Here is a 27659-nt window from a genome sequence, read left to right as displayed (position 1 = left end):
GAAGAGATCTGCAGATTCCCCTTCCTTGTTTGGGGTTTGGAGGTGCCCAGATGAGGCCCAGCTGTGAAGCAGTGCAAGCTGCTGTGGGGCCTTGGGCCTTCTCTTGGAAGTTCTGGGTCTGTCTGGCCCAGCTGCAGTTTGTTAGGTAATTTTTCAGATTGCAAAGGGCCAGGGCATTCATATGCAAAAGCCTCTGCCACAGCTTGGGTGGGGCGGGGTCTCAGGGAATAAACAGGGCGGAGCAAGCAGCAATGGCTGATCCTCAGCCCTGCCCTAAGGGGCCCTGCGTATCAGTGTCCCGGTATTCGGTAATCCCTGCAAGCACCTTTGAGAGAAAGCCGCCCTCGAGTTCCGAATTCTGTCCGCTGCCAGACAGTCCAGTTTCTCCCCGTATGAGTCTAGGTCCCCAGAGACTCACCTGGAACTGGAGTTCAGAGCAGTCGGGGGCTTGTGACTCCCTCCCGATTCAAAAAGACAGCCGCGTCCTCAGTTGCCAGCCCTTGCCGCGTGCACCTCCGTACCTCTGCACTCCACCTCCGCAGCTCCTCTGAGTCTCAGTGTGCTTTTCTCTTTCCTTCTAGTTGTAGAATTTCCACTCAGCCAGCCTTCCTGTAGTTCTGGACGATGTCCATTTTGTCTTTTAGTTGTATTTTTGAAGTTGTTGTGGGAGGCAGCACTTTCTGGTGTTTACCTATGCCGCCATCTTGGTTTCTCCCCCACGTTTAATTCACTTTTAATGTATTTGCTGATAAGGTAGAATTTATGTCTGTCATTTTGCTATTTATTTTCTAGTAGAATTTATGTCTGTCATTTTGCTATTTATTTTCTATGTGCCTTATGTCCTTTTTGTTCCTTAATTAATGCCTTCTTGTTAAATGGATATTTTCCAGTGTACTGATTTACTTCCCTTGTTTGTTTGGTTCTGTTGAGTTGTTTTCTTAGTGGTTACCCTGAAGATTACAGTTAACATATTAATTTATAGTAATCTAATTTGGATTAAATTAAATTTTAAAAAAACTTTGTAGCTAAAGCTCCATTCACTCTCATTTATGCTGTTATTTCATAAATATTTTCATTTATACATTTTGTGCCCATAATTATAAATGTATAATTATTGCTGTATGCAGTTGTCTCTTATATGAGACGATTGGCCCGATGCATGAAATGCCTGCACATTAAAAGGGGATTAATTAGAGGAAATATTTTAATATTGCTGTTTGGCCTTTCCCTATAATAGAAGTGTCAGAGATGGAAGAAGTTAGTAAAATGTATATGACCTCCTGTCAGAGTCTGGGGTGACTCTGGGACCCAGAGTCAAGTCCCCATCCACTCACAAGTGCCTCGAAATCATGCAAGACCCAGACCCGGCCAGCCCCACCCCCATTGGGCTAGATCCAGACCTGGCCGGTCCCACTCTTGTCAATCCCCACTGGGCGGGGGGCACAGCCTCAGGTCCCCTGGCCCAGCGCCGGGCTGGGGGCACAGCCTAAGGGCCCCCTTCAAGCTCCACTGGGCGGGGGCCACGGCCTGAGGTCCCCTGGCCAAGCCCTGGGGTCCCCCATCAAGCCCTGCCAGGCGGAGGGCGCGGTCTGAGGTTCCCCGTCAAGCCATGCTGGGTGGGAGATGCGACCTGAGGTCCCCTGTCAAGCCCCATGGCGGGGAGGGAGCACGCAGCCTCAGGTCCCTGCTGATGGCGCGTTAAGGGTTAAGGCTTGTTACAGGAACTCGGCCTGCACTGTGGGTGCAGCCATCCTGTGTTACGGAAACCCCCACCTCCGCTGTAGGCGCCGCCATCTTTGTGATGGAGTAATGGTCAATTTACATATATACCCTCTTTATTATATAGGATAGGAACAAAAAGAATTAAAAACAAAAATTACATTTATATGCACCTATGTAGTTATTTTAGTAGTTCTCTTTTATTTTTTCGTATTGATTCAAGTTACTGTTCAGTGTCCTTTTTTTTTTTTTTAATATATTTTATTGATTTTTCACAGAGAGGAAGGGAGAGAGATAGAAAGTTAGAAACATCGATGAGAGAGAAACATCGATCAGCTGCCTCCTGCACATCCCCCACTGGGGATGTGCCCGCAACCCAGGCACATGCCCTTGACCGGAATCGAACCTGGGACTTTTCAGTCCGCAGGCCGACGCTCTATCCACTGAGCCAAACCGGTTTCGGCTGTTCAGTGTCCTTTTATTTCAGCCTGAAGGAATCCCTGTAGTATTTCTTGTAGGGCTGGTCTGCTAGTCACTCAATTTTTGTTTATCTGAAAAATGTCTTAATTTCTTCTTTATTTTTAAAGGCTATTTTTACTATACATAGAATTCTTGATGGACAGTTTTTATTCTTCTTTCAGCACTTTTAATATGTCATTCTACTGTCTTTTGGCCTCTATGGTTTTGATGAGAAATCTGCTATTAATCTTATTGAGGATCTGTACATGAGTCCCTACTTTCCCATTCCTTTGAAGGGTCTTTTTGTCTGTGATGTCCCACAGTTTTATTACAGTTTGTCTAGGAGTGGATCTCTTTCACTTTAACTGGCTTGGAGTTTGTTCAGCTTTTTGGATGTGTATAATGTTTTCATCAAATTTGGGATGCTTTTGATCACTATTTACTCAAAAATGTTTTTTCTGTACTTTTCTTTCTTCCTCTCTGGGACTCCCATTATGTTTATATTGGTACATTTGATATTTTCTGATAGATCTCTGAGCTCTGTTCATTTTTCTTCATTCTTTTTTCTTTCTGTTTCTCAGACTGTATAACATCAACTGACCCATCTTAAAGTTCACAGATCTTTTTTTTTTTAACCTGATATTGTTCTTGAGCCCTTCTGTTATACTTTTTAACATCATAAATTTTATTTTGTTTTAATTTCTATTTTTAATATTCTCAATTTGGTGAGACATTTCATACTTTTAAATTTTTAGTCATAATTTTCTGTAGTTCTTTGAACACATTAAAATAGTGGATTTTAAAAGTCTTTTTTAGTAAGTCCTTGCTAGGGTTTTTATTTTCCTTGGGGACAGTTTACATTGATTGCTCTTTTCTTCTGTGAATGGGACATACTCTCTTGCTTCTTTCCGTGCTTTCTAATTTTTTTGTTAAGAACTGGACATTTTAAGTAATATGGCAACTGTGAAATCAGAATCTCTTTCCTTCTCAGGGTTTTTGTTGTTGCTACTTTGTTGTTTGTCACTTTAGTGATCTTATAACGAATACTTTGAAGTCCATATTCTTTATCTTGTATCACCATTGAAGTCTTTATTCAGTTTTTGGTGATCAGAGATTTCCTTGAATGCCTGAAACCAATAAATCTGTTCTGTCTTGGCCTAGTGGCCCTGTGTGTGTTGGGACACGGTTTCAGTACTCAGCCAGGAAGGTTATAACTCTGCCTTAGCCTTCACTTTATACTTTTGCATAGCTAGAAGGTCAGACAGAGGTGAGAGCTTAGGCTATTTTTAGTTGTTTCTAAGTATGTGCCTAGTGCACCATAAACATATGGCCTTCTAGGATCTCCGGGATATGTCAGTGCTTTGCAAGACTCCTATTGACATCTTATTCCCAAACTTCTCCTTTTAATTGTTTTGGGTAGCTTATTGTTTGCTTCAGTTGTTTCCATGACCTCAGGCAGCCACAAAGTTAAAACATTTTCTAGTAATGGTTTCTCAAACCTGTTCCCAAAACCTTTCTCTCCCCTCCAGGTAGAAGCCTTTTTTTAGCATTAGGCAAGAGTCATGGAACCACCACTTAGGTCAGATAATGGTTGGTTTGGGGGAATGAGGCTTTCAAAGGCTCCAATTCAGTTTTGGTTGCCCTGGTGGTTGCCAAGCTGCCTTGGCAAGGAAGGGACTAAGAGAAGTTAAAACTCCACAAATTGCTGCTCTTATCTATATTGTGTCTTTTCTCCTGAGTAAGTGCTTTTTGGATTATTGTTTGGTTAATTTCCAGAGTTCCAAAATAGTTGATTCTGATAATTTTTACTAGTATTATTTTGTTATGACCAAATAGTATGGTTTGTATTATTTTATTTCTTTTAAATATAGTATACTAGTAGCTTGTTTATGACTCAAAATATGGTCTCTCAGGCGAACGTTCATGTACAGCTGAAAAGAATGTGTATTTTTCTGTTTATGAGTAGATATTGGACGAAGTGGGGGGTCTTCTTCCCCACTGGGTACTCCTGGGGGGTAGAGTTTTTACAATATCCTGAGAAAAAGAATTTTCTGAGACTTGGATGGGAGAATGAGTGATTTTTATTTGTGTGGAATTAAATCCCTGTGTTTCCTTCGAAAGTCCCATTTTCCTTTGTCCAGTTATAGAAAAAGTATAGCTGGGTTTTCAGTAAGGCTTAGAAGCAAAGCCAGTATCCATAGTTTCCTTTCTATGTTGGCGCTGTGTCCAGTTCAGCATCAGGCTAGCTGTAGTCATTAGTTCATCGCATGTGGGCAAATGCTAAGGAGCAGAGTGAAAGAGCCCCACAAACCAGAAGTCAAGCACAATGTGCCAAAGGCACAAGAGGGTGAGTTTCTTTGTTCATGGAATCAGTATCTTCCCATAATCCCAAATCTTCATGCCTTGCAGTGGCTGTGCCCATTCTGGCCAGCTACCTCTGTTCCCAGATGTGATTGATAGGCAAGTATCTTCCCTGTCACTCCAACTTTACTGGGCATCTTCCCTTTGTCCAGTCCACTTCCCCCAATGTTTTGCAGGAAGCATGTCTATAATGTCTGGCCTTCCCTTTGCTCCTTTTCTGTTATTAATAACTAGGGGCCAGTGCACGAATTCGTGCACCTTGAAAGGAACTGTGGGCCACGAGGCTGCAGTAGGCACAGGGGCGGGTCTCGGCCCATTCTCTATGCCCCCGCCTGGCCCCTCCCACTGCAGCCCTCAGTCCCCTGTCTGCTGGCAGCCCTGCTCACGCTGCCACAGCTCCCATGCACTGATGGTGCCACCCCACTTGCTCCCGCTGACAGCACAGAGCAATTGGGGTTGGCACCAGCAGCGGTGTGAGCGGGGCTGGTGCTGTCAGTGGGTGCTAGTGGCGGCTGCTGCCCCGATCACCCCTCAGGAGCAAGGGAAGGTGGAGAAGCCCTCAGGGGCGATCAGGGCCGGCAGCTTCCACTCACAACTGCTGATGGCACCAGGTGAATTGGGACCAGCGCTGGGCACCGGCAGCAGGTGCGAGTGGGGCTGGCGCTGGGAGTGGGTGCAAGCAGCGGCTCCAGTGCCAGCAGCAGGTGCGAGCACTAGGCAGGATTGTGGCATGTGGGAGCAAAGAATTTTCAGTAACTACCAGAGGCTTGCCCCGATGACAGTGACCGGCGCCCAGCCTTGGCCTGGTGCCCCCGCTCACCTGCTCCACCATCCCACCATGGCCAACGCCTACCATGTTCTGCACGCGCCCCCTGGTGGTCAGCACACATCATAGCATCCGGTTGTTGCGTTGTTCTGCTGTTCTATTTGCTTATTAGCCTTTTATTATATAGGATTAGCTAATTACAGTTGTATCCAGATCAAGTTGGTTGACAGTGTTGGTAGAGGAATGCTGAAGTATCGAATACTGTCATGCAACCTTTGGAGATATTCTCTATATTCTAGCTTCCATTGTTGCTAATGAATTTTGTAGCCTACTCATGTGTTCTTCTTTTGAAGTAATTGGTCCTTTTCCCCTATCTCAGTGGTTGGCAAACTGCGGCTTGCAAGCCACATGCGGCTCTATGGTCCCTTGAGTGTGGCTACAGAGTTTCAATTGCACTGTACGTGCGCACTCGCACGTGGTATTTTGTTGAAGAGCCACACTCAAGGGGCCGCAGTTTGCCGACCACTGCCCTATCTGATGTTAAAGTCTTCTGCTTGCTATGGGCATTCTGTAGTTTATAGTAAGATGAAAAATGAAATCCTTTCATAAACTTCTTTGTATACATTGTGCTTCATGTATCAGTTTATTCTTTTTTTTTTAACAAGCTTTTGAAAGTTTGTAGCCCCCTACCCCCAAATATTGCCTCTTTTAACTTCTCTTTAAACTCTCTTTCTGGCTAGGAGTTAGGCTGTGCTTACTATTTATTGTAGTAGTTGTATATTAGAATCAAAAATTTCTCTAGTGTCCTTGCTTTTATTCTCTGTTGTCTTTGGGTTTTCCCAGAGACTCTTTAAATAGGTTCCAAGGCTTGCAGTTACTTGAGACAGAGTCCTGTAGATTTATGATTAGGTCTGTCTTTTAGCGAGCCTGAGCTGGTTTTACCCTCACCCACATTAGGATACAGGGACCTGGAGTATAGGGTATTTCTCTTACCCCAGGTTGGTTAAGTTTTGGTAAAATCCTAATTTATCATATTCTGGTAAATTATTTTCTTTGTGGGTAGGACTGTTAAAGAGACATTACATTCCCCCTTCCCCTGCAAGAAAAGGCAAAACTTTTCTTCAGTCTTTAAAAAATATATGTATTTTTTATTGATTTCAGAGAGGAAGGGAAAAGGAGAGAGAGATAGAAACATCAATGATGAGAGAGAATCATTGATTGGCTGCCTCCTGCACACCCCCCACTTTGGATTGAGCCTGCATCAAACCACTGCCTAGCTCAGTGATGGCGAACCTATGACACGCGTGTCAGAGATGACACGCGAACTCATTTTTTTGGTTGATTTTTCTTTGTTAAATGGCACTTCAATATATAAAATAAATATCAAAAATATAAGTCTTTGTTTTACTATGGTTGCAAATATCAAAAAATTTCTATATGTGACACGGCACTGGAGTTAAGTTAGGGTTTTTCAAAATGCTGACACGCCGAGCTCAAAAGGTTCGCCATCACTGGCCTAGCTCAAGATACAGCATTTTTGTCATCCCGGAACAGTTCCTTTTCCTACTTTTAAGGATTTTGGAAACTAAGGCTTTTGTAGAGTAATTTTACACTTCCACCAGCAATTTATGAGAGTTCCAAGTACTCCACATTTCTTTCTAACACTTTGGTGGTTAATATTTTTTAATTTTAGCCAAATTGCTGGGTGGGTGTTGCATTGAAGATTTTGTTTGTTTAATAGGTACAACCTTCATTTCTGGAATTTCTACTTTTTTTGTTTTTTCAAATCTGTTTACAAGGCTGCTCTTGCATGTTTATCTTAACAAATATCTCCTTTACTAGTATTTCTTAAGAGAATATAGATATTGTTAACAGTAGCTTGTTTTTTGGTATTTGATAAACCTGTACTCCTAGTACTCAGATATCCCTGATTAGTATCATAAAAAAATTACTTTCCTCTCAGAGTTTACTAACTCATCTTGGTAATAGTTTTTTGGTTTTTTTTCACATGAAATGTCTTTTCTTTTCTCATATGTAATACAAATATTCCAACTAGGATGACCCTCCCTTTTTTTATTTTTTTAATCCTAAGCTGAAGATATTTTTTCCCATTGATTTTTAGAGTGGAAGGGAGAAGGAGAGATAGAGAGAAACACCAATGTGAGAGAGACACACCCATTGGTTGCCTCCAAGGCCGAGAGCCTGCAACCAAGGTATGTATGTGCCCTTGACTGGAATCGAACCCGAGACCCTTCAATCTGCAGTATGATGCTCTATCCACTCAGCCAAACCAGCTAGGGCCTCCCTCTTTTTCATATCACTCATTCTTTCTCATACCAGGCTTTTTTGTTTCTCACTTAAAATATTGTCTTTAAAGATAAAGGTAGAACCTATAAGGGTTACTTCAAGTTCCAAGTTGTGATATTATTTCAGAATTTACTAAGATTAATATTTATATGCTATGTGTCTATGTATACATGTGATTTTGACAAACATAAATTATAGGGGATACAATTAGTGAAATATAAATAGTGAAATATGGAAAGAAATAACTTGAAGTTTTTCTTTTTGAATATCTTAACAAAGAGAGTGTTTCTTTAAATTCACATTTCTTTACATTTATGTTTAGATTAAGTATAGTAAAATTCACTATCAAAAGTAATTTTTTTTTATTATGTACATTTGTCTGGTCTTACTGTTATATGTCTTACAGATTGTATTTTTGTCTTCTGCTTTAGGCAATCCTTTATCACAGGATATTCTCAATTTATACCAGGACCCAGATGGAACCCGAAAGCTACTGAACTTCATGCTTGACAATCTTGCAGGTAACTATTAATGACAAAGCAGTAAACTCTACAGATATTACCATCGACTAATATGTTGCTTAAGAGCATCAGACCGTTTTTTTTTTTTTAAATCCTCACTTGAGGATATGCTTTTATTGACTTACGGAAAAGGAGGAGGGAAGAGAGAGAGAAAAACATTGATGTGAGAGAGAAACATTGATTGGTTGCTTCTCCAACTGGCAGGGTATGTGCCCTAACCAGGAATTGAACCCACAGCCTTTCAGTGCACAGGACAGCACTCCAACCATCTGAGCCTTCAGGGCACAGGACAAAGCTCCAACCAACTGAGCCACACCAGCCAGGGTACATCTGATCATTTTTTTTATAAGCCCTTATATGTTTGGAATTTCTGCCAATAGTGAATAGGGTAGTGGGACATTGTTCTTTTCTTATACTGATTGGTTTCTGTTTACCAAACAGTATGTAAGGAGCTGTAGTTACATTATCTCTTTTAATCTTTCTAAGAACCTAGGAGGTAGGAATTTTTACTGGTTTTATAGGCAAATTCTGAGATTCAAAGAATAAAGCAATTTACCCAAGTAAACAGCTAATTAATGACAGAGCCATGAACCCAAGATTGTCTTGCTTTTAATCACAAAGATACATAATTACCAGTTTGAATTTGATGCAGACTATGTAGAACTAACACATTGTGCACATTTTTCATGAATGAGATGTGACTGGTTTGATTCTCTACACATTTGTGAAAATTTTACTAGCAGGATTTTAATTAAGAACACCAGATTTATATTAGTGAGATACTATATTCCAAATGGAAGTTTTTTTTTTATAAGAAGGCTATTAAGTATTTGACTTTTTTTTTGCTTAAGACTCAAAATATGGGTCCATATAGAAATGCTACTAAATTCAGATTTTTTAAAAATAATGCTTTTCTAAAATATAGAATCTTGAAATAGCTAGAGAAATCTAGATTTCAGCAAAGAGGCCATTGTCACAATATTTGGCTATACTTTTGGAACTTCTCTCCATGATAGAGGACACTTACATACAAAATTTTTTAAAATAGATTTACAATAAGGTAAAACCTGATTAATAACTAAATAACTAGAGGCCCGGTGCATGAAATTCGTGCACTCGGGGGTGGGGGTCCCTCAGCCCGGCCTGCGCCCTCTCGCAGTCCGGGAGCCCTCAGGGGATGTCCGACTGACGGATATCCTCAGCACTGTTATGGAGGCAGGAGAGGCTCCCACCACTGCTGCTGTGCTCACCAGCCATGATCCTGGCTTCTGGCTGAGTGGCACTCCCCCTGTGGGAGCACACTGACTACCAGGGGGTGGCTTCTGCATTGAGCGTCTGCCCCCTGGTGGTCATTGCGTGTCGTAGTGACTGGTCCTTCCACCGTTTGGTTGATTTGTATATTAGCCTTTCATTATGTAGGATGTTTGGCTATAAAGACTAAAAGTTTTGATAGGAGAGAGATAAACTTAGAGAGGTATTTTTAGTAAAAGTTTAAGAGTATTTGGCTGTATATGTATTATGTGTATGCTGTTTCCTTCTTGCTTTAAAATTAAATATCTCTCATGTCTATGACCCAGCAATATGGAATGTGTGTGGTTTGTCTGTGGGTATAATTTTCAAGTTTTTCATATGTTTTAGATATAAGCTGTTTATTGGTCTGTATGTTGCAGATACCTTCTCCCATGGTGTTGTTTGGTTTTTCACTCTCTTAATTTATCTTTTGATGAACAGAAAAAATTATAACATACTTAAATTTGTTGATCTTTTCTATTAAGGTACTACCTTTGTGTCCTCTTTAAGAATTTTTTCCTACCTCAGGCTCATGAATGTATTCCCCCAAGTTATTATCCAAAAACTACATTTCTTGTAGCATTAGGAGCTATAATATTTCTGGCATTGAAGTTTGTATAATACAAGAGTCAATTTTTATAACTTTTTCATATGTAAATTAAATTGACCCTGAGGTATTTATTGAAAAACTGTCCTTTCATTACTGTTTTTAGTGCCATTTTTGTCATATATCATTAATGTATGTATGAGTGTGTTTCTAGATTCTGTATTCTCTTCCATTAGCCCTTGTGACAGTGTCTTAATATGGTAAAACATCTTAAGATTCAGTAGAGTAAGTCTTCCCCCTTGATTTGATTCTAGTCTTGGCTAGTTTTGCCCCATGCTGCTTTTACCTTGATTTTTCATTAAAATTTTTAGAAATGGCTCTTCAAATTTCTTCACTCTCCAAAAATATAAGGATTTTTATTGAGAATATATTGAATTTATATATTGCTTTGGAAAGAATTGGCATTTTTGCCACACTGGGTCTTCTATCAATCCGGAATATTCTTTTATTTATTGTGCCCTCTCTAATTTCTCTCAATATTGAGGTTTAGGTTTTTGTGCAGTGAGTGGTCTTGTGTATTTTTTATTACATTTATTCTGGGTATTGACTTTTTGATGCTCTTATGAATAGTCTTTTTGAAAATAGGTCTTAATGATTATTGCTGATACAGAAATACAATTTGAGTTTTGTATATTTATTGGTATTCAGCCACCTTGCTGAGCACTTTCTAAATGCCTTTGGTAAGTACAAATTCAGCACTTTGCTAAACTCTTTTTAATACTAATGTATTTTTGTTTCAATTTATATAATAGTACCATTTGCAAGAAATGACGCTTTTATTACTCTTTCTAATTATTATGTCTTTTATTTCTTTTCCTTGCCTCATTGTACTTGCTACCACCACCAGTAAAATGCTAACTAAAAGTGAAAATGAGCATCCATCTATAATTTAATTTTTTGTTAACTTTTAATAATTCATGACTAATTATGATGTTCATTGTAGTTTTCATATACATAACTTTTATCAGGTTAAGGAAGTTTTCTATTTCTAGTTTCCTAGGAGAGTGTTTTATTTTTTAATATGAATAAATATTGCATTTTATCAAATGCATTTTCTCTATTGAGATGAGCATATAACTTTTGTTCTTCATTAGTTTGGCAAATGCATTGCTTGTTTTTCATGTTATACCACCTTTGTATTCTTGGAATAAACACAAGTACTTTATAATATATTATCATTGTTATATATCCCTATATTCAGTTTATTAATACTTTACTTAGGATGTTTGGCATGTAGGTTTGAGTGAAATTGGCCAGTAATTTTCCTTTCTTCAGTAACCTTGTCAAGTTTTTGTTATTAAGATTATTTGGCCTCATAAAATTTATCAAGAGGGATTGTCTCATTTTCTATTATTTGGAAGAATTTATGTAAGGTGGGTGTTCTTTCTTTCTTAAATGTTTTTAGAATACATCTGAGCCAGGTCTTTCTTTGTAGGTAGTTTTCTTTTTTTTTTAATACATTTTTAAAAAAATATATTTTATTGATTTTTTACAGAGAGAAAGGGAGACAGATAGAGAGTTAGAAACATCGATGAGAGAGAAACATCGATCAGCTGCCTCTTGCACATCTCCTACTGGGGATGTGCCCGCAACCCAGGTACATGCCCTTGACCGGAATCGAACCTGGGACCTTTCAGTCCGCAGGCCGACGCTCTATCCACTGAGCCAAACCGGTTTCGGCTGTAGGTAGTTTTCAATTACTGATTTAATTTCTTTAATAACTATAGTACTGCTTTGATTCTCCATTTCTCTCTATCAATATCTGGAAGTTATATTTTTTGGTAATTTTTCCATTTTATCTAAATCTTCCAATTTATGGATATATAGTTGTTCAGAATATGTTTTTATGATCTTTTAAAGTCTTTTGACAAATAGTGATAATCTCTTTTTCATTCCAGATATTAGTTACTTGTGTTGCCTCTATTTACTTCATGCATAGTCTTGCCTGGAGATTTATCAATACTTTCTTTGGGAAAAAAACCCCACCAATTTTTGGCTTTGTTAATTCTGTTATATTTTTTTAGTATCAGAATTTTCTTTATCTTTATTTCCTCCTTTTGCTTTCTTTGAGTTCCATTTGCTGTTCCTTTTTAAACTTTCTAATACCTAAATAATTAATTTTAGACTTTTTTCCCCCAAAGGAGTTATTTATAAATATCTCTCTAAACAGGGCTGTTAGCTGCATCCCACAAATTTTAGTTTGTATTATTTTCATTATCATTTAGTTCAGCATTATTTTCTACTATCTCTCATCATTTCTTCTTTGACTGGTGAGTCACTTAGAAGTTTCTTTATTTCCAGGGAAGTTGTTCTAGTTTTCTATGTCATTGACTTCTGGCTTAATTCCATTGTGATCAGAGAACATACACTGAGTGATTATAATTTAAATTTTAAAAATATATTATTTATTACCCAGCACATACTTTATTTTCGTAAATGTTAAGTATGCACTTAAAAAGAATGTGCAATCTATAGTTGTTTGGTGCTGCAATCTTTACATATTAGTTTGTTGATTGCTTGAATGCAGTATAAATACTTAATGATTACTTTGTTTTTATTCATTATTGATAGAGCTATGTTAAAATATCTCCCTTTTATTGTAGATTTGGTTATTATTGTAGCTCTTACAACCTTTTAATTATATATATTGAGGGTATATTTCCATTTGTTTCATCTTTCTGGTTATTTGAAACTTTCACCATCATGTTCTTCTTACTTTGAGTTTCAATTTCTTTGTTAAAGTACTTATTTTGTTTGTTGATTTGTTTTCTGAGCCCATTAAATTGCCTGTCTGTATTTTCTTGCATCTTGTTGAGTGTTTTCAGAACTGCAATCTTGAATTCTCTGTCATTTCCGTCACATATTACCATATCCATAAGTTTGTTGACTGGAGATTTTTCGTTTTCTTTTTGAGCTGTCTTGCTACCTTGGTTATTCATGGTATTTGATGGATTCCTTCTCTGTCTCGGTATCCAGTAGTCTGCACTGAATCACAAGGTTGTTGTGTGTGTGTGTTTTTTGTTGTTGTTATTGTTTTGTTTTGTTTTTAAGTTCTCTTGCACTTCTTTGGCTTTTCAGGTCCCTGCAGAGTGATGAAAAATGGCCTGTGCTTGATGGGAAGGGGGGGGCGCCTCCTTGATTTCTTAACACTAGATTGCCCAAGGAAGTCATTTTGACTGCTTTTTAATTTCAATTAGAAAAACAGTTATGTATCTAAGGACACAATGTCTTAGAATTTTGTGACTTTTTGTACAACATATAAATGCGTTTATTAATAATTGTAGTTACCTCCCCCTCCTTCATTTCCGGTATATATATATATGTGTTATACCTATATTGCCCAAAAGCAGTAATTTTGACTGCTTGGGAAATTTTAAATAATCAAATGACTCTTATTATTGAATTGAGTAAATTTCTTATATGACCAGTTCGGCTCTGTATTGAAATAACAGTTTTCATTTTTTTTCGATTACCGTCACATGATAACATACAAGTACATGATAAATTGTCGATACTTGATAAGTTGCAGTTGCTCAATAAGCTAAACTAGTACTTGTTATTCGAATCTTTATGCAGTGATACTTGTTCTAATAAGTTGTTTATTTTATTTCTTTTGCGCCCTAAATTCATGAAAGAAATGTCGAATAGAAGTGAGTTATTGGAAAAACTAAGGAACATAAGTGAAGAGTGCTCCGATATTATTCTTTCACAATGCAGTCATTTTGACTGCTTTGGGGCAATATAGGTATATACTAAATTTCAGTCTTTCTAGTGTTAAGGATAGTTTCATTTAATACAGAATTCACGGTTGATGCTTCTTTTCTTTCAGCACTTGAAAAATGTTGTGCCAGTTTCTCTGGCTAACAAGTTTTCAGAAAAAAAACACATTGTTTCTTTACAGGCAATGTGTCATTTCTCTTTGATGTTTTTGAGAGTCTTTGTCTTTAGTTTTCATCAGTTTAATTACTAGTATAATGTGTCTTGGTGTGATTTGTTTGAGTTTATTCTGCTTAAAGTTTGCTTACCTTCTTGAATTTGTAGCTATATGTCATTTACTAAATTTGGGAATTTTTAGTCATTATCTCTTAAGAATACTGTTGAAATTTATGTGCTTTCTCTCCTTTTTCTGCACTGCGACGATATGAATCTTAGAGCTTTTGTGGTAGTCCACAGGTCCCTCAAGCTCACTCCTTCCCCCTGCCCCAGTTTATTTTCTTTTTATTTATGTTGAACAAATTCTGTTGATTCTTAAATTCCCTTATTTTATCTTTTAAATAATTAAAAGATTTTAAATTATTTTTATTTTAAATTTTTAAATTTAAATTTAAATTTTTATTTAAATTTTAAATTTTAAATTAAATTTTAAATTTTAAATTAAATTTTAAATTAAATCTTTATTATTGTGCCCTTCTGTGAGTATTGTATTTTTTCAGTTCAATAATTTCATTTGGGTCCTATTTACTTACTTATTTAATTATTCATTTTCACTTTGGAAGACACTTTAATTTTTAGGCAAACAGAAGTAAAGCACTACATACTAGGGTATCTAGGACCTTGGAAGGGTCGTGAATTGGAGGCATAGCATATGGGGTGTGTCCTTTCTCTTTCTGGGCACCAATGTGGCCTTTGATCTTGGCCATGGTGAAAACTCCTCTGCCCATCTAGGTGGCTGTTCTGGCCACCAAGACACGATTGTCCAAAAACTCAGGTTTTAGTAATGAGGCCGATGACCCAGATGTCTAGGCTTCGTGCCAAAGCATTGTTTCTTTTATAAATAACACTTAAAATTCTCCTGGACCTGATGTCCAAGATCAAGGTGTCAAGAGGATTGGTTCCCTCCGGAAGGCTCAGGAAAGAATCTGTTGCAGGCTTTGCTCTGAGCTTCTCAAATGCTTAGTGTTTATTAGTTTGTGACTGCATCGCCCTAATCTCTGCCCCTGTCATCAGATAGCTTCTGAGAACCCAATTTGGTCTTTTAAAAAAAAATGTCACTTATGCTTCTTTGCTGGGGTTTTCTGCTTTTTTTTCTTCTTGCATTTATTTCAAGAGAATTTATCATTATTTTCTGAAACAGCTTTATGATGGCTGCTCTAAAATCTCTGTCAGATAATTTCAACATCTGAATGATCTCTGTTGGCATTTGTTAGAGTCTTTTCTTATGTATGTTTTTCCTGGTGTTTGGTATGACCAGTGATGTTCAATTGTACCCTGGATATTTGGAATATTATGTTAGGAGACTCTTGATTTTTTTAAAATCTCAATTTTAGCAGACAGTTGCCCAGTTTAGTTTTATTTATTTTTATTATTTCTTTTAATCTTTATTATTGAAAGTATTACATAGGTCCTCCTTTTCCCCCCATTAATCTCTTCCAGCCCTCTCCCGTCCTCCACCCCCGCTCCCTGTTTAATTTTAGCATGTAGGTTCTGTCAGCCCTTCCAGACTCAGGTGACACCCCTCGTATGGACAAACCACATCCAGTGCTTCTGACCACTGTGATATCTCTCTCTTGGGCTCTGCTAGCGTTGTTGCCATCAGCAACATTAATTCACCCACATTGCCGAAGAAGAAAGGAATAGAGAGTAACTATAAAAATAGCTGGTAAACAATTAAGAAGATGGCAATAAGTACATATCTAACAATAATTACATTAAAGGATCATAAGAAACTACTGTGAACAATTATGTACCAACAAATTGGACAACCTAGAAGAAACAGATAAATTCCCAGAAATATACAACCCATCAAGTCTGAATATGATGAAATAGAAAATCTCAAAAACCTTCCAACAAACAGAAGTGCAGGACTAGACCAGTGATGGCGAACCTATGACACGCATGTCAGAGGTGACACGTGAACTCATTTTTTTGGTTGATTTTTCTTTGTTAAATGGCATTTAAATATATAAAATAAATATCAAAAATATAAATCTTTGTTTTACTATGGTTGCAAATATCAAAAAATTTCTATATGTGACACAGCACCAGAGTTAAGTTAGGGTTTTTCAAAATGCTGACACACCGAGCTCAAAAGGTTCGCCATCACTGGACTAGACAGTGTCCCTATTGAATTCTACCAAATATTCAAACGAAATTTAACATCATTCTTTCTCAAACTCTTCCAAATAATAGAAGAGGAGGGAACTCTTCCAAACTTACTTTATGCTGTCAGCATTCCCCTAATACCAAAACCAGACAAGGATGCCACAAGACGAGAAAATTACAGGCCAATATTCTTTATTTTTTAAAATATGTTTTTATTGATTTTATTCTAGAGAGGAAGGGAGAGGGAGAAAGAGAGAGAAACATCAATGATGAGAGAGAACGATTGGTCGGTTGCCTCCTGCACGCCCCCACTGGGGATTGAACCCGCAACCCGGGCATGTGTCTTGACTGGGACTCGAACTGTAACCTCCTGGTTCATAGGTCGACGCTCAACCACTGAGCACACCGGCTGGGCCAGGCCAATATTCTTGATGAGCAGAGATGCAACAGTCCTCAACTAAATGTTAACAAATGGAATTCAACAATACATTAAAAGATCATACATCATGATTAAGTAGGCTTTATCCCAGACGTGTAAAGATGGTTCACCATCCATATTAACAAAATGAAAGATAAAAATCAAATGATCATCTTAATAGATGCAGGAAAGCATTTGACAAAATTCAACATGTATTTTATGCTAAAAACTCTTTAAGTGGGTATAGAGGGAATGCACTTCAATATAATAAAGGTCATAAATGACAAGCCACAGCTAACATTATACAAGTCAAGGATACTCAGTCTCACCACTTCCATGCAGTGTAAAACTGAAAGTCTGAGCCAGAACAGGTAGGCAAGAAAAAGAAATAAAAGGCATCCAAATTGGAAAGGAAGAAACTGTCACAATTACAGATGGCATAATCTTATATCTAGAAAAATGTAAAGACTTTGTAAAAGGGAACTCCTGTGTATTGTGGTGGGACTGTATATTGGTGGAACCACTATGGAAAGTAGAATTACCATATGTTCCAGTAATTCCACTTTTGAGTATTTGTCTAATGAAAATGAAAACAGTAACTCAGAAAGATATCTGCTTTTTTATGTTCATTGGAGCATTTATAACAACCAAGGCATGGAAACAGACTGTCTATAAATGGATGCATAGGTAAATAAATTACGGTATATGTACTGGTATATGCACACAATGGAACATTAGTCATAAAAAGAATGAAATCTTATTTGCAACAACATGGGCGGACCTTAGGGACATTATACTATGTGAAATAAGTCAGAGAAAGATAAATACCATATGATCTCTCTAATATGTGGGGGAGAGGGGATAAGCTCATAGATATAGAAAACCCATTCGTGGTTGCTAGAGGTAGTGAGGGGAGATATGGGTGAAGGAGGACAGAAGGTAAAAAGGAAAAATATATGTTGCATTATTGAGCAACAACAACATAAAGGGGTAGGGAATAGATCAAATACTCAAAAACATAAATTTTAACAGAAATTGGAATATATTTAGAACTAAACAACAGTAAGCTATATAAAGGAAAATTATATGGGTAGCAAGATGAGAATTGAATGAAAATGTATACCGTGGAACTCTTGTTTTGTTTTTTTTGTTTGGGTTTTTTTATTTAGGAACAAATATAATATTTAGTGTATTTAAAAAAGTGAGATTGAAGAAAGTCTGAATACTGCCTGGAGATTTGATATTTAGAAAGCACTGTTAATTTGTTTTTAGATGTGATAATATTGTCATCAGTAACTTTTACAGATACATACTAAAACATTTATTGAAGACATGAAATGTCTGTGATCAGCTTTAAATAATCTATGTGTAGGGAATAGATTGAAGTATAGATGAATCAAGATTGTTCAGGGGTTTATAATTATTGAAGCTGGGTAATGGATATTAGAGATACAGTACATGATGCTCTCTACACCTTTGTATATGTTAGAAATTTTCCATATTAAAAAGTGGAATTAACAAACAAGAGCAAAGACTTCATAATACAATACAAAACAAGTAGATTTTTTAAGTATATGTCACTCTTGAATATATTCTCATTGAAAAAAAATGTTAAAATTCCTGTTAAGACTAGAATTTCCTTTTACCACTATCTTTAATTCTAGTTTTATCCATGTAAATCAGGGGTGGGGGAACGTCCGGCTGAGGGCCATATAAGGCCTGAGAAATCATTTGGTCTGGCCCTTCCAAGGTATTAGGGGTGAGTTAAATGTTTGACTAAATATAGCAGGCTAATTTTTCCCCCCTTTATAGATTAAGATATTACAAATGTATCTTTATCCCCCCACTATCCCCTCATCCCCCCAATCCTGCCCTCACCCTCACCCCCTGTTGTCCACATCCATCACTTATGCTTATATGCATGCATACAAGTCCTTTGGGGAGGGGAGAGTTGCTATTACTGCTGCGGGCGCGGTGCACCTTTGGAGGTGGAGGTCCTAGGGTCTGCAAGTCTGCGGGTGGGGCAGCAGGATTTTGGAGTGGCTGCTGGGTCACAGGCAGTGTCCAAGGCCTGTCTGGGTGGTGGTGATGATGAGTTCTTAGAAGAGGCCGCTCTCCCCTTCAAGATGGCATGGGCTCCGTGCCCGAGTCCTGCAGTCTGGGCCGCAGGCTAATTTTTAAGTTGATAATTTTGTATGGCCCATGAATGATGTTATAAATATCCAGATGGCCCTTGGCAGAAAACAGGTTTTCTACCACTTATGTAAATAAACATACTTCTAGGTTGAGTGTGTATTCTTGTAGACATTAACATCCAAAAATTATACCAGTAGAAATTTTATGGTATTACTTTTTAAGTATGTTTTAAAAACTTTTTCTAATAAATCATATCTTATTATATTTTTCTCCTTTTTTTGTACTCAAAAGTATTTTAAAAAATATATATATCTTTATTGATTTCAGAGAGGAGAGGGAGAGAGAAACATGAATGATGAGAGAGAATCATTGATTGGCTGGTTCTTGCACACCCCCTTGTGGGGACCAAGCCTGCAACCTGGGCATGTGCCCTGACTGGGCATCTGTGACCACCTTGTTCATAGCACTGAGTTACACCAGCCAGGCTCAACAGTATTTTTATATATCTTTTCACTTTAGTATACATGTATCTAATCTTTTTTTTGTCTTTAAATGAACTCAAGCAGCTTTGAGTTTTATGGGTATTAGCCATTTACCATTGTTTGAGTTATTATAAACAATGGTATAATGAGTATCTATTTGAATACTGCTTTACCCAGATAGGACTGATCCCAGGAAATAGAATTTTTTTTCACAGAGACATGGATGTTTTAAATTTTAAAAGATGATTCACTTAGTCTTCCCAGATAGCTGTACCAGTTTTTATTCCTATCAGTTGTACATGTAATTATGTGTTTCACCATATATCATCACCCATGGATATTAGTAAAATTAAGTTTTTTTGTTAACCTGGATAAAAACATGCTATCTTATCTTTTTCTGCTTTCTAATTACTGATGATATCGTCTTTTCCTGTGTTATTAGCTCTTCGGATATTTTTAGTGAACACTATGCATTTTACTTATAGTGATGTAGTAGTTAACTGTATTATTTTAAGATTTGGGAAGCACCAAAATGTTGACATCACCTTACTTATTTTATTTTGAGAATTTTCTTGATTTATACATTTTTAACCGCTTGCTAAGGATCCCAATAGCTAGAAAGTGTCTTGTGTACCTTCAGTGTATTTGTATATTGGGCTTTTGTTTTTGAGATAGTTGCCATGATTTTGACATGACACTGCTAGCAGGCATGGTTATTTTTCACATTTCAGTGTGTTGAACTAGCTGAATGGTTTGCTTGTCCTATATAATAAAAGCGTAGTATGCAAATTGTCCCCTTGACCAGGAGTTCGACCAGGGGGCGGGGCAGGCCAGGGGGAAGGGAGGGAGGCCCTGCTAGGGACCCTACCAGTGCACAAATTTCATGTACTGGACCTCTGGATAATAACATTCATCCTTTTCCTGGCACTATATGGAATATACAAAGTAATGGCAATTCCATTTTTTGAAAAGTAAAGATGCTAAAACAGACATCCTTTAGATAAAGTTTTGACACAAGGATGGTTAGTAAACTGACATTTTTTAAGGTATTTGCATGAAAATTTTTGTGGCTGGTTGGAGATGGTGTATATTTGTTTTAAAAGAATACATTTCTCAGCCACTAAATAACCTGGGCAAATAACTTGCATCAAATTGTTGTGTAATTGAAAATGTTTTTAAAAGGAAGAAGAAAAGTGGGTAGTTAAATCTTAACTTAGTGCCCAGCCAGTGTGGCTCACTGGTTGAGCATCGACCTATGAACCAAGTGGTCATGGTTCAGTTCCCCATCAGGGCACATGCGTGGGTTGCGGGCTCAAGGCAGCTGATAAATGACTCTCTCTCATCATTGATGTTTCTGTCTCTCCTTCTCCCTTACTCTGAAATCAATAAAAATATTTTTTTAAAAAAAGGAAAAAATTTTAACTTAGTGAATTTTCTTTCATCTGATTGTTGGGTAGTATTTAGTTCCATGGTATCGATAACTATATCTGAGCAATATAACCAATGCCTTTCTTTTTTCTGTACAACCTAGTTCTAATCTCTTGCTTTGCATAGACATTATAAAAGAAAGATTTAAATTAGGAAATGAAAGCCCCATTAGAAAATGTATTAATTTTTATTATACATTGATATGTGTTTTTTTCTATTTTAAAGAGATTTGAGTATTTTAGTTCCTCAATATGTTGGAACTCTACATAGCTTTGATTTCCCTGCAGAGAACAAGGCTGAGTCAATGTGTAATTAAGACATAAGAACCTGGTTAAAATTTTAAATAGGTACTTTTCATAAGTACTATGTAAGTGGAATTGCCAGTGAGTTTCCTAATATGCTTTTTTGTATATTAGTTATATGTTTTCTGCATAGCTCTTCTTAAACTTCCTTTAGCTTCTAAATTTTTACTATATTTCAGTATGTTTTTAAGTAGGCTTTTGGTTCATTACAGCTGAAGAGAAGAAAAGTTGATATGACATTATAACGTAAATGATACTGATTTTAGAAACACCTGAAATTAACTTACGTTAGAAAAATTTTATTTCCAGTTCATCCAGAGCAGCTTCCTCCGAGGCCGTGGATTACATTAAAAGAACGAGACCAAATTCTGCCATCAGGTAAGTAGTTTTTATTCTTCCTTGACTTTTCCCAGAAATACTTGAAATGCCATTTGGGCAGTGTGATAAAATGAACAGGCCTTCATTTTATATTAGGTGAGTATAAAAATGCTGATGGATAGACTTAAAAATCTACACTAATGCTTATGTACAAGAAGCTTTCTTTCACAGTGATGTAACTCTTAGTTTTAAAGTGATTCCTTGTACTACAGCCTTCCAACTGGCATCTTCACAGCATATTGGCAGATGTAAGGAAAATGAGTAATAAAGAATTTTCTTCTGTAAAATTTAAACCTACTTAGGTACTTAATCTTTCTTGAACAGGTAGACTGATAACAGTTGTGAAAAAATAATTTAGATTGAGTCTATATTTGCTATATTAGAAACAAAATATGATATGAGGTCAGTGGTGTAGAAATGGCATAGTGTGAGCATTTGAGCAATTTAAGGATATGGTTTAGCACTTCTTGTACTTCATGAATGTAAAAAATATAAACCTTTGTCTCTTTGTGGAGACCAATATTGATTTGACATCATTTATAGGGCTCTTTACTTCTCATTAGACAATTTATGAATGGGAATTCTACTTAAAATAAGTTGTGAATTGGTATTTCTCCTAATGCCTTCTTTTTAATCACAAGTATAGTGGTTTTTATGGTATCTAATCCTATCTCATAAAAGAGAAACATGGTAATTAGCCATACCTCCGCTACCCTTCCCATTGGCTAATCAGGGCGTTATGCAAATTAACTGCCAGCCAAGATGGCAGCCGGCAGCCAGGCAGCTTGAAGCGAACATGAGGCTTGCTTGCTTCAGTGACGGAGGAAGCCAGCGTTCCCTGCCTGCCTTGCTGGCCTCTGAGCTTGCAGTTTGAAACATTGTTACAAATATAGAAGCTAAACAAAACCCCAGAAACCTGCTTTCAGCCAGCCGGGATCTCAGAGCTGGAGTTGAAACAGTGTTTCGATTATAGAACCCAAACAAACCAGATACCTGCTTTCAGCAGCCGAGGCCTAAGAGCTGGAGTCAAGCCTCAGAGATAAAGCTGGCCCAGAATAAAAAAGAAAAAAAAAAAGAAAAAAAGGAGCGGTTGGGAGCTTTAGTCACCCGCCAGCCTGAAAACAGCCCTCAGCCCCTCACCCAGACTGGCCAGGCATCCCAGTGGGGACCCTTACCCTGAAGGGTGTGTGACCAGCTGCAAACAGCAATCATCCCCTCATCCAGGCTGGCCAGACACCCCAGTGGGGACCCCCACCCTGATCCAGGACACCCTTCAGGGCAAACCAGCCGGCCCCCACCCGTGCACCAGACCTCTATCCTATATAGTAAAAGGGTAATATGCCTCCCAGCACCGGGATCAGCAGAGCAGCGAGGCCTCCCGGCACCGGGATCAGCGTGACAGGGGGCAGTGCCCAAACCCCCTGATCGCCCTGCTCTGTGCCTGATAGGGGGGAGCTCCCCAACCCCCTGATCGCCCAGTGGCTCTGTGTGTGATAGGGTGCGGCACTCCAACCCCCTGATCGGCCCTGCTCTGTGTGTGACAGGGTGCGGCGCCCCAACCCCCCCGTCCCCCACGGGCCCTGCTCTGTGTGTGACGGGGTAGAGCCATAACCTCCCCATCGGCCCTGCCCTGAGTGTGACAGGGTGCGGCGCCCCAACCCCCCTGATCCGCCCTGCTCTGTGTGTGACAGGATGTGGTGCCCCAACTCCCCTATCAGCCTTACTCTGTCAGTGACAGGGGGACCTCCTCAACCCCCTGATCGGCCTTGCTCTGTGCGTGACAGGGTACGGAGCCCCAACCCCCCTGATTGGCCCTGCTCTGTGCGTGACAAGGGGGAGCTCCCCAACCCCCTGATCGACCCTGCTCTGTGCGTGACAGGGTACGGAGCCCCAACCCCCCTGATGGGCCCTGCTCTGTGAGTGACAGGGGGCAGTGCCCCAACCCCATTATTGGCCCTGCTCTGTGCGTGACGGGGTGGCGCCGCAACCTCCCCATTGACCCAGCCTTGAGTGTGACAGGGGGCAGTACCCCAACCCCCTAATTGGCCCTACCTTGAGCGTGACCGAGGGTGGCATCGCAACCTCCCGATCCGCCCTGCTCTGTGCATGGCAGGGGACGGCGCCGAACTCCCCAATCGGCCCTGCTCTGAGCCCGACCAGGGACTGCACCTAGGGATTGGGCCTGCCCTCTGCCACCCGGGAGCGGGCCTAAGCCAGCAGGTTGTTATCTCCCGAGGGGTCCCAGACTGCAAGAGGGTACAGGCCGGGCTGAGGGACCCCCCTCCACACCGAGTGCACAAATTTTTGTGCACCGGGCCTCTAGTTTCATTATAAAATTAAAAAAGAATTTTACTGTTTTAATGTGAAGATTAAAACAAGCACTGAATACTCATGCTTCAATAATTTTTAATGGGTAAATCATAGTTTAGCGTGTACTTTTTAAGCCCTTCTGTTTGTGAGGTGTTTTTTTTGTTTTTAAATAAGAGGATTCAGAAAAAGTCATTTGCTTTGATATTGGGAAATGTGGGCAGTATAACATCTTCATGGTTCTATTTGCATTTTAATAACGCTGAGAAATATTATCATATACAATTTATTTCTGTCTTTCAGAAGTAATGTTGAAACCAGCACTGTCTAGAGCAGTGATGGCGAACCTATGACACGCGTGTCAGAGGTGACACGCGAACTCATTTTTTTGGTTGATTTTTCTTTGTTAAATGGTACTTAAATATATAAAATAAATATCAAAAATATAAGTCTTTGTTTTACTATGGTTGCAAATATCAAAAAATTTCTATATGTGACACAGCACCAGAGTTAAGTTAGGATTTTTCAAAATGCTGACACGCCGAGCTCAAAAGGTTCGCCATCACTGGTCTAGAGCCACAGTATCGGTCTGACCCAAGAGGCATTGTGTCACTGTTATCACGAATAACATTTCTATTATCAGGATACACATTGATGGTTTGAAAAAAAGAATACCTAAGGTTTTCTACAAACCTTAAGTTAGGCAGGTTTATTTTATGTTTAGCCCTCCCTAATGTGCAATTAATTTGTTTCTTTCTGGTATTAAAAACACCATTTTCTAGTTATTTAAAGCAATTCTTTTTCTAGTATGAGTGAACATAATCTTGAAGAAAACGTTTTCTAATATTGCATACATACATTTCCATTAGAAAAAGGACAACAGAAAGAAATTTTCACTAGTGTTGAACTCTCAGAGTAATGTGTTTTGGGGTTTTCCTTATTGAAAACTGGTATAGATTTTTTTTTTTTTTTGAGATGTATGCTTCCCTGAGTAGAATCTGAATGCTAAAAAAAGATATTAAAAATGCCTTTTACTTTTGGTGCATAGGGAGATGTGTATAATAACGAATGATGGTTAAGTGTGATTTATAGCCAAAAAATTACAAATGTTAAACTATCATAGAATAATTACCAAATAGTGCAAAAGGTAGCAGTATACAAAATTGCCACCAGTTGAGATCCCCAGGGGAGCACTGAACTAAGTTTCTCTTAATTCTTTTACCATTATTTGAATCTGAACCAACTTCAATCTAGTGTTACTTTATTACTTGGATTTCTCACCTTTTATTTAAATATTTAGAGGCACAGTACACAACATTCATGCACTCGGGGGGGCGGGGAGGTAAGGGGCCCCTCAGCCCGGCCTGCACCCTCTCGTAGTCCGGGACCCCTCGGGGGATGTCCACCAAGGTGTCCTTAGCTCTGCTGTGGAGCTTCTCCCGCCACCCTGCTGCACTCACTAGCTGTGATCCTGGCCTCTGGCTGAGTGGCGCTCCCCCTGTGGGAGCACACTGACCACCAGGGGGCAGCTCCTGCGTTGAGTGCCTGCCCCCCTGGTGGTCAGTGCGCATCATAGTGACCAGTCGTTCCACCGTTCAGTCGATTTGCATATTAGCCTTTGATTATATAGGATGTGATTCTCAACTGTGTCTGCCCATTCTAATCACCTGGGATACTTTTTATAAATATAAATACCCAGACCCTAATATACAGACTTAATTTGTCTGGAGTAGGGCCTTGGGCGTCAGCTGTTTGTTTGTTCTTAAAGCTCTTCAGACTGATTCTAATGGGCAGCTAGGATAAAGAATTACTGGTAAAAATCAGGGCTTTTCAGACTATGCATGTCATATGAATCACCTGAACATTTTGTTAAATTGCAGGTTTTGACTCAATAGGTTTTTGTGGAACTAAAGATTCTGCATTTCTAAGGTAGCTTAAGCCTTTTCCTTAGAGCACACTTTTGAGTAGTAAGATTACAAACCACGTTCTCTCAACTGTTAGTGTGCTCACAGTCCTTTCATAGTTCAAGGGCATTATAACATGAGAATTTAATTTCAGCAGTGAACATATAACTTGTCAAAAAGGATTCTCTTATAACTAAATTTTCTTAGTGCATATTCTTGCTCAGAGCAGTAAAAGGTCCACTGAAGTATTAAGTATGGATATTTTATTAAAAATTAATGAAATTAGAGCCTTTTAATGAGAAAAACTAAAATTTACTTTTGTTTAATTTATATAGAAAAGCTTTACTCAAATTCTGTGTAAAAATCATTCTTATTTAAAATTTTAATTTGTATTAAAATAAATTTTCTAAAAATTTCAAATATGAACTGTTAGTTTAATTCTAGTAAAGTTGCTTTGGTGTGATTGACTTCGGTGAAGCTTTAGTAGATACCATTTAATGTATTCTTGCCCAAAGCATTTCATAATGATGATATTTTGAGTATGTTTGTGTGCCCTGTGTGCTTGTGCACATGATAAGTACTTTAGATAAAGTTGCCTAATTTTCTCCCTTTTGTCTGTTGTTTTTTTTCTCTCTCGCTTCTTAGCATCATTCACGGTTATGTGTTACAATGTGTTATGTGATAAATACGCCACCCGGCAGCTATATGGCTATTGCCCATCCTGGGCATTAAACTGGGAATACAGGAAAAAGGGAATTATGGAAGAAATTGTTAACTGTGACGCAGATATCATTAGTCTTCAGGTAACACAATAGAAATTGAATTGTCTTTAAGTTAAAGGTGAACTTAAAAATAAAAGATCTTACTTCTGGGAGAGATCCTGTTTTCAAAGCAAAACTCAAAGGGAATTATTTTCTGTCCTTAAAGAAAATGGACAATTTTAATAAGAACCCAAGACATTTCCACAGTGAAACTATTTTGCTAAGTACAGCCATCCATTTATATTTATTTATTATCTTAAGTGAAAATTATCTCTTGCATTATTCATGTTAACAATCATCTCATCCATAAATTATTGGTATTGCCAAAAGAGAAAACTGCAGAAGATTATGTCTTTTAGGAATATAAATTCGACTTTTAATTTTAAAAGAAAATTGCTTACCCACTATTGTTCCTTGCTAATAAACATTTTAAACATTTAAAAATATTGTATTATAGCCCTGGCCGGTTTTGCTAAGTGGTTAGAGTGTTGGCCTGAGGACCAAGGGGGCATGGGTTTGACTCCTGGTCAAGGGCACGTACCTGGGTTGCAGGATCCCTGTCCCCGTGGGGGCACAAGAGAGAGGCAGCTGACCAATGTGCTCTCTTCACATCAAAGTTTCTCTCACTCTCTCTCCCCCTCCCTTCTTCCCTCCACTCTCTCAAAAAATCAATGGAAAAAATATCCTCAGATGAGGATTAACAACAAAAAAAAATGTACCATCAATCATGCAATTTTGTCTTATTTTAAAAACCACCTCTGAAATTTATATTTCTTCTGTTTTATAACACTTCATTATAATAAATTTAACTAGAGAAGCACATTTCCATTGAAATATACATTTTATTGCTTTTTTTCAACATTTAGCTAATGAATAGCCAAAAAAGTTTTTAGGTAAATTTTTTTGAGCAGCTTTCAAAGCATATTAAATACTTTAAAGGTGTCTTAAAATGTTAAATATTATAGTTCCACACCTTCTTTTCAGGATAGCCTGAGAAGAAATTATTATGTTGTCCATGGTTTGTATGACTTCCTGGAGAATAATAAGAAATATCTTCAAAAATTAAATTTTCTTCTCATCACTGAGAACTGACACAGATTTGCGCGGAGGAGGAGGCAAACAGAATCAGTCTTATTACTTAATTGTCTCCATTTTGTATATGTAGTAACAATAGCCTCACACTCTTCTATATAAAGTTTAGTTTGAAGGATAAAAATACCATAATATAAAAGTTTTCATACCAGTGTCACCCTAATAAATTTAATTAAAGCAAGAAATGTTATAGTATCAGAAACAAAAATTTTAAAAATTAAAACCATTATTCTGAAATCTGCTCTAGGGAGTAGACATGGCTGAATATGTTAAGAATGAATTTTTCAAATGTAGGTCAGATACAACTATATGCCAAAACACTTATTATAAAAGTAATACTACTTTATAAAGTGTTAATTCTAGAGAAGTTGGAAATTTT

The 27659-nt window shown here is 38.1% G+C and overlaps 1 protein-coding gene across 5 annotated transcripts in view; it reads left to right on the top strand.

The window, feature by feature from the left end:
* The window catches only part of CNOT6L (CCR4-NOT transcription complex subunit 6 like), a 117540-nt gene that overhangs the window by 56524 nt on the left and 33357 nt on the right, over positions 1-27659 (top strand). For 4 of the 5 annotated variants that reach the window (XM_036337327.1, XM_036337323.1, XM_036337341.1 and 1 more), the window contains 3 exons: positions 8044-8133; positions 21148-21216; positions 26073-26230. In XM_036337327.1, coding sequence (XP_036193220.1) covers positions 8044-8133; positions 21148-21216; positions 26073-26230 — 317 coding nt within the window. The remainder of the gene's footprint in view (positions 1-8043; positions 8134-21147; positions 21217-26072; positions 26231-27659) is intronic. The other variant, XM_036337333.1, reaches the window with a different exon arrangement.

This window comes from Myotis myotis, unplaced genomic scaffold, assembly GCF_014108235.1.
Source record: "Myotis myotis isolate mMyoMyo1 unplaced genomic scaffold, mMyoMyo1.p scaffold_m19_p_1, whole genome shotgun sequence".
In the NCBI taxonomy this organism is placed as follows: Eukaryota; Metazoa; Chordata; class Mammalia; order Chiroptera; family Vespertilionidae; genus Myotis; species Myotis myotis.
This window is presented reverse-complemented; position numbering and strand designations above follow the sequence as displayed.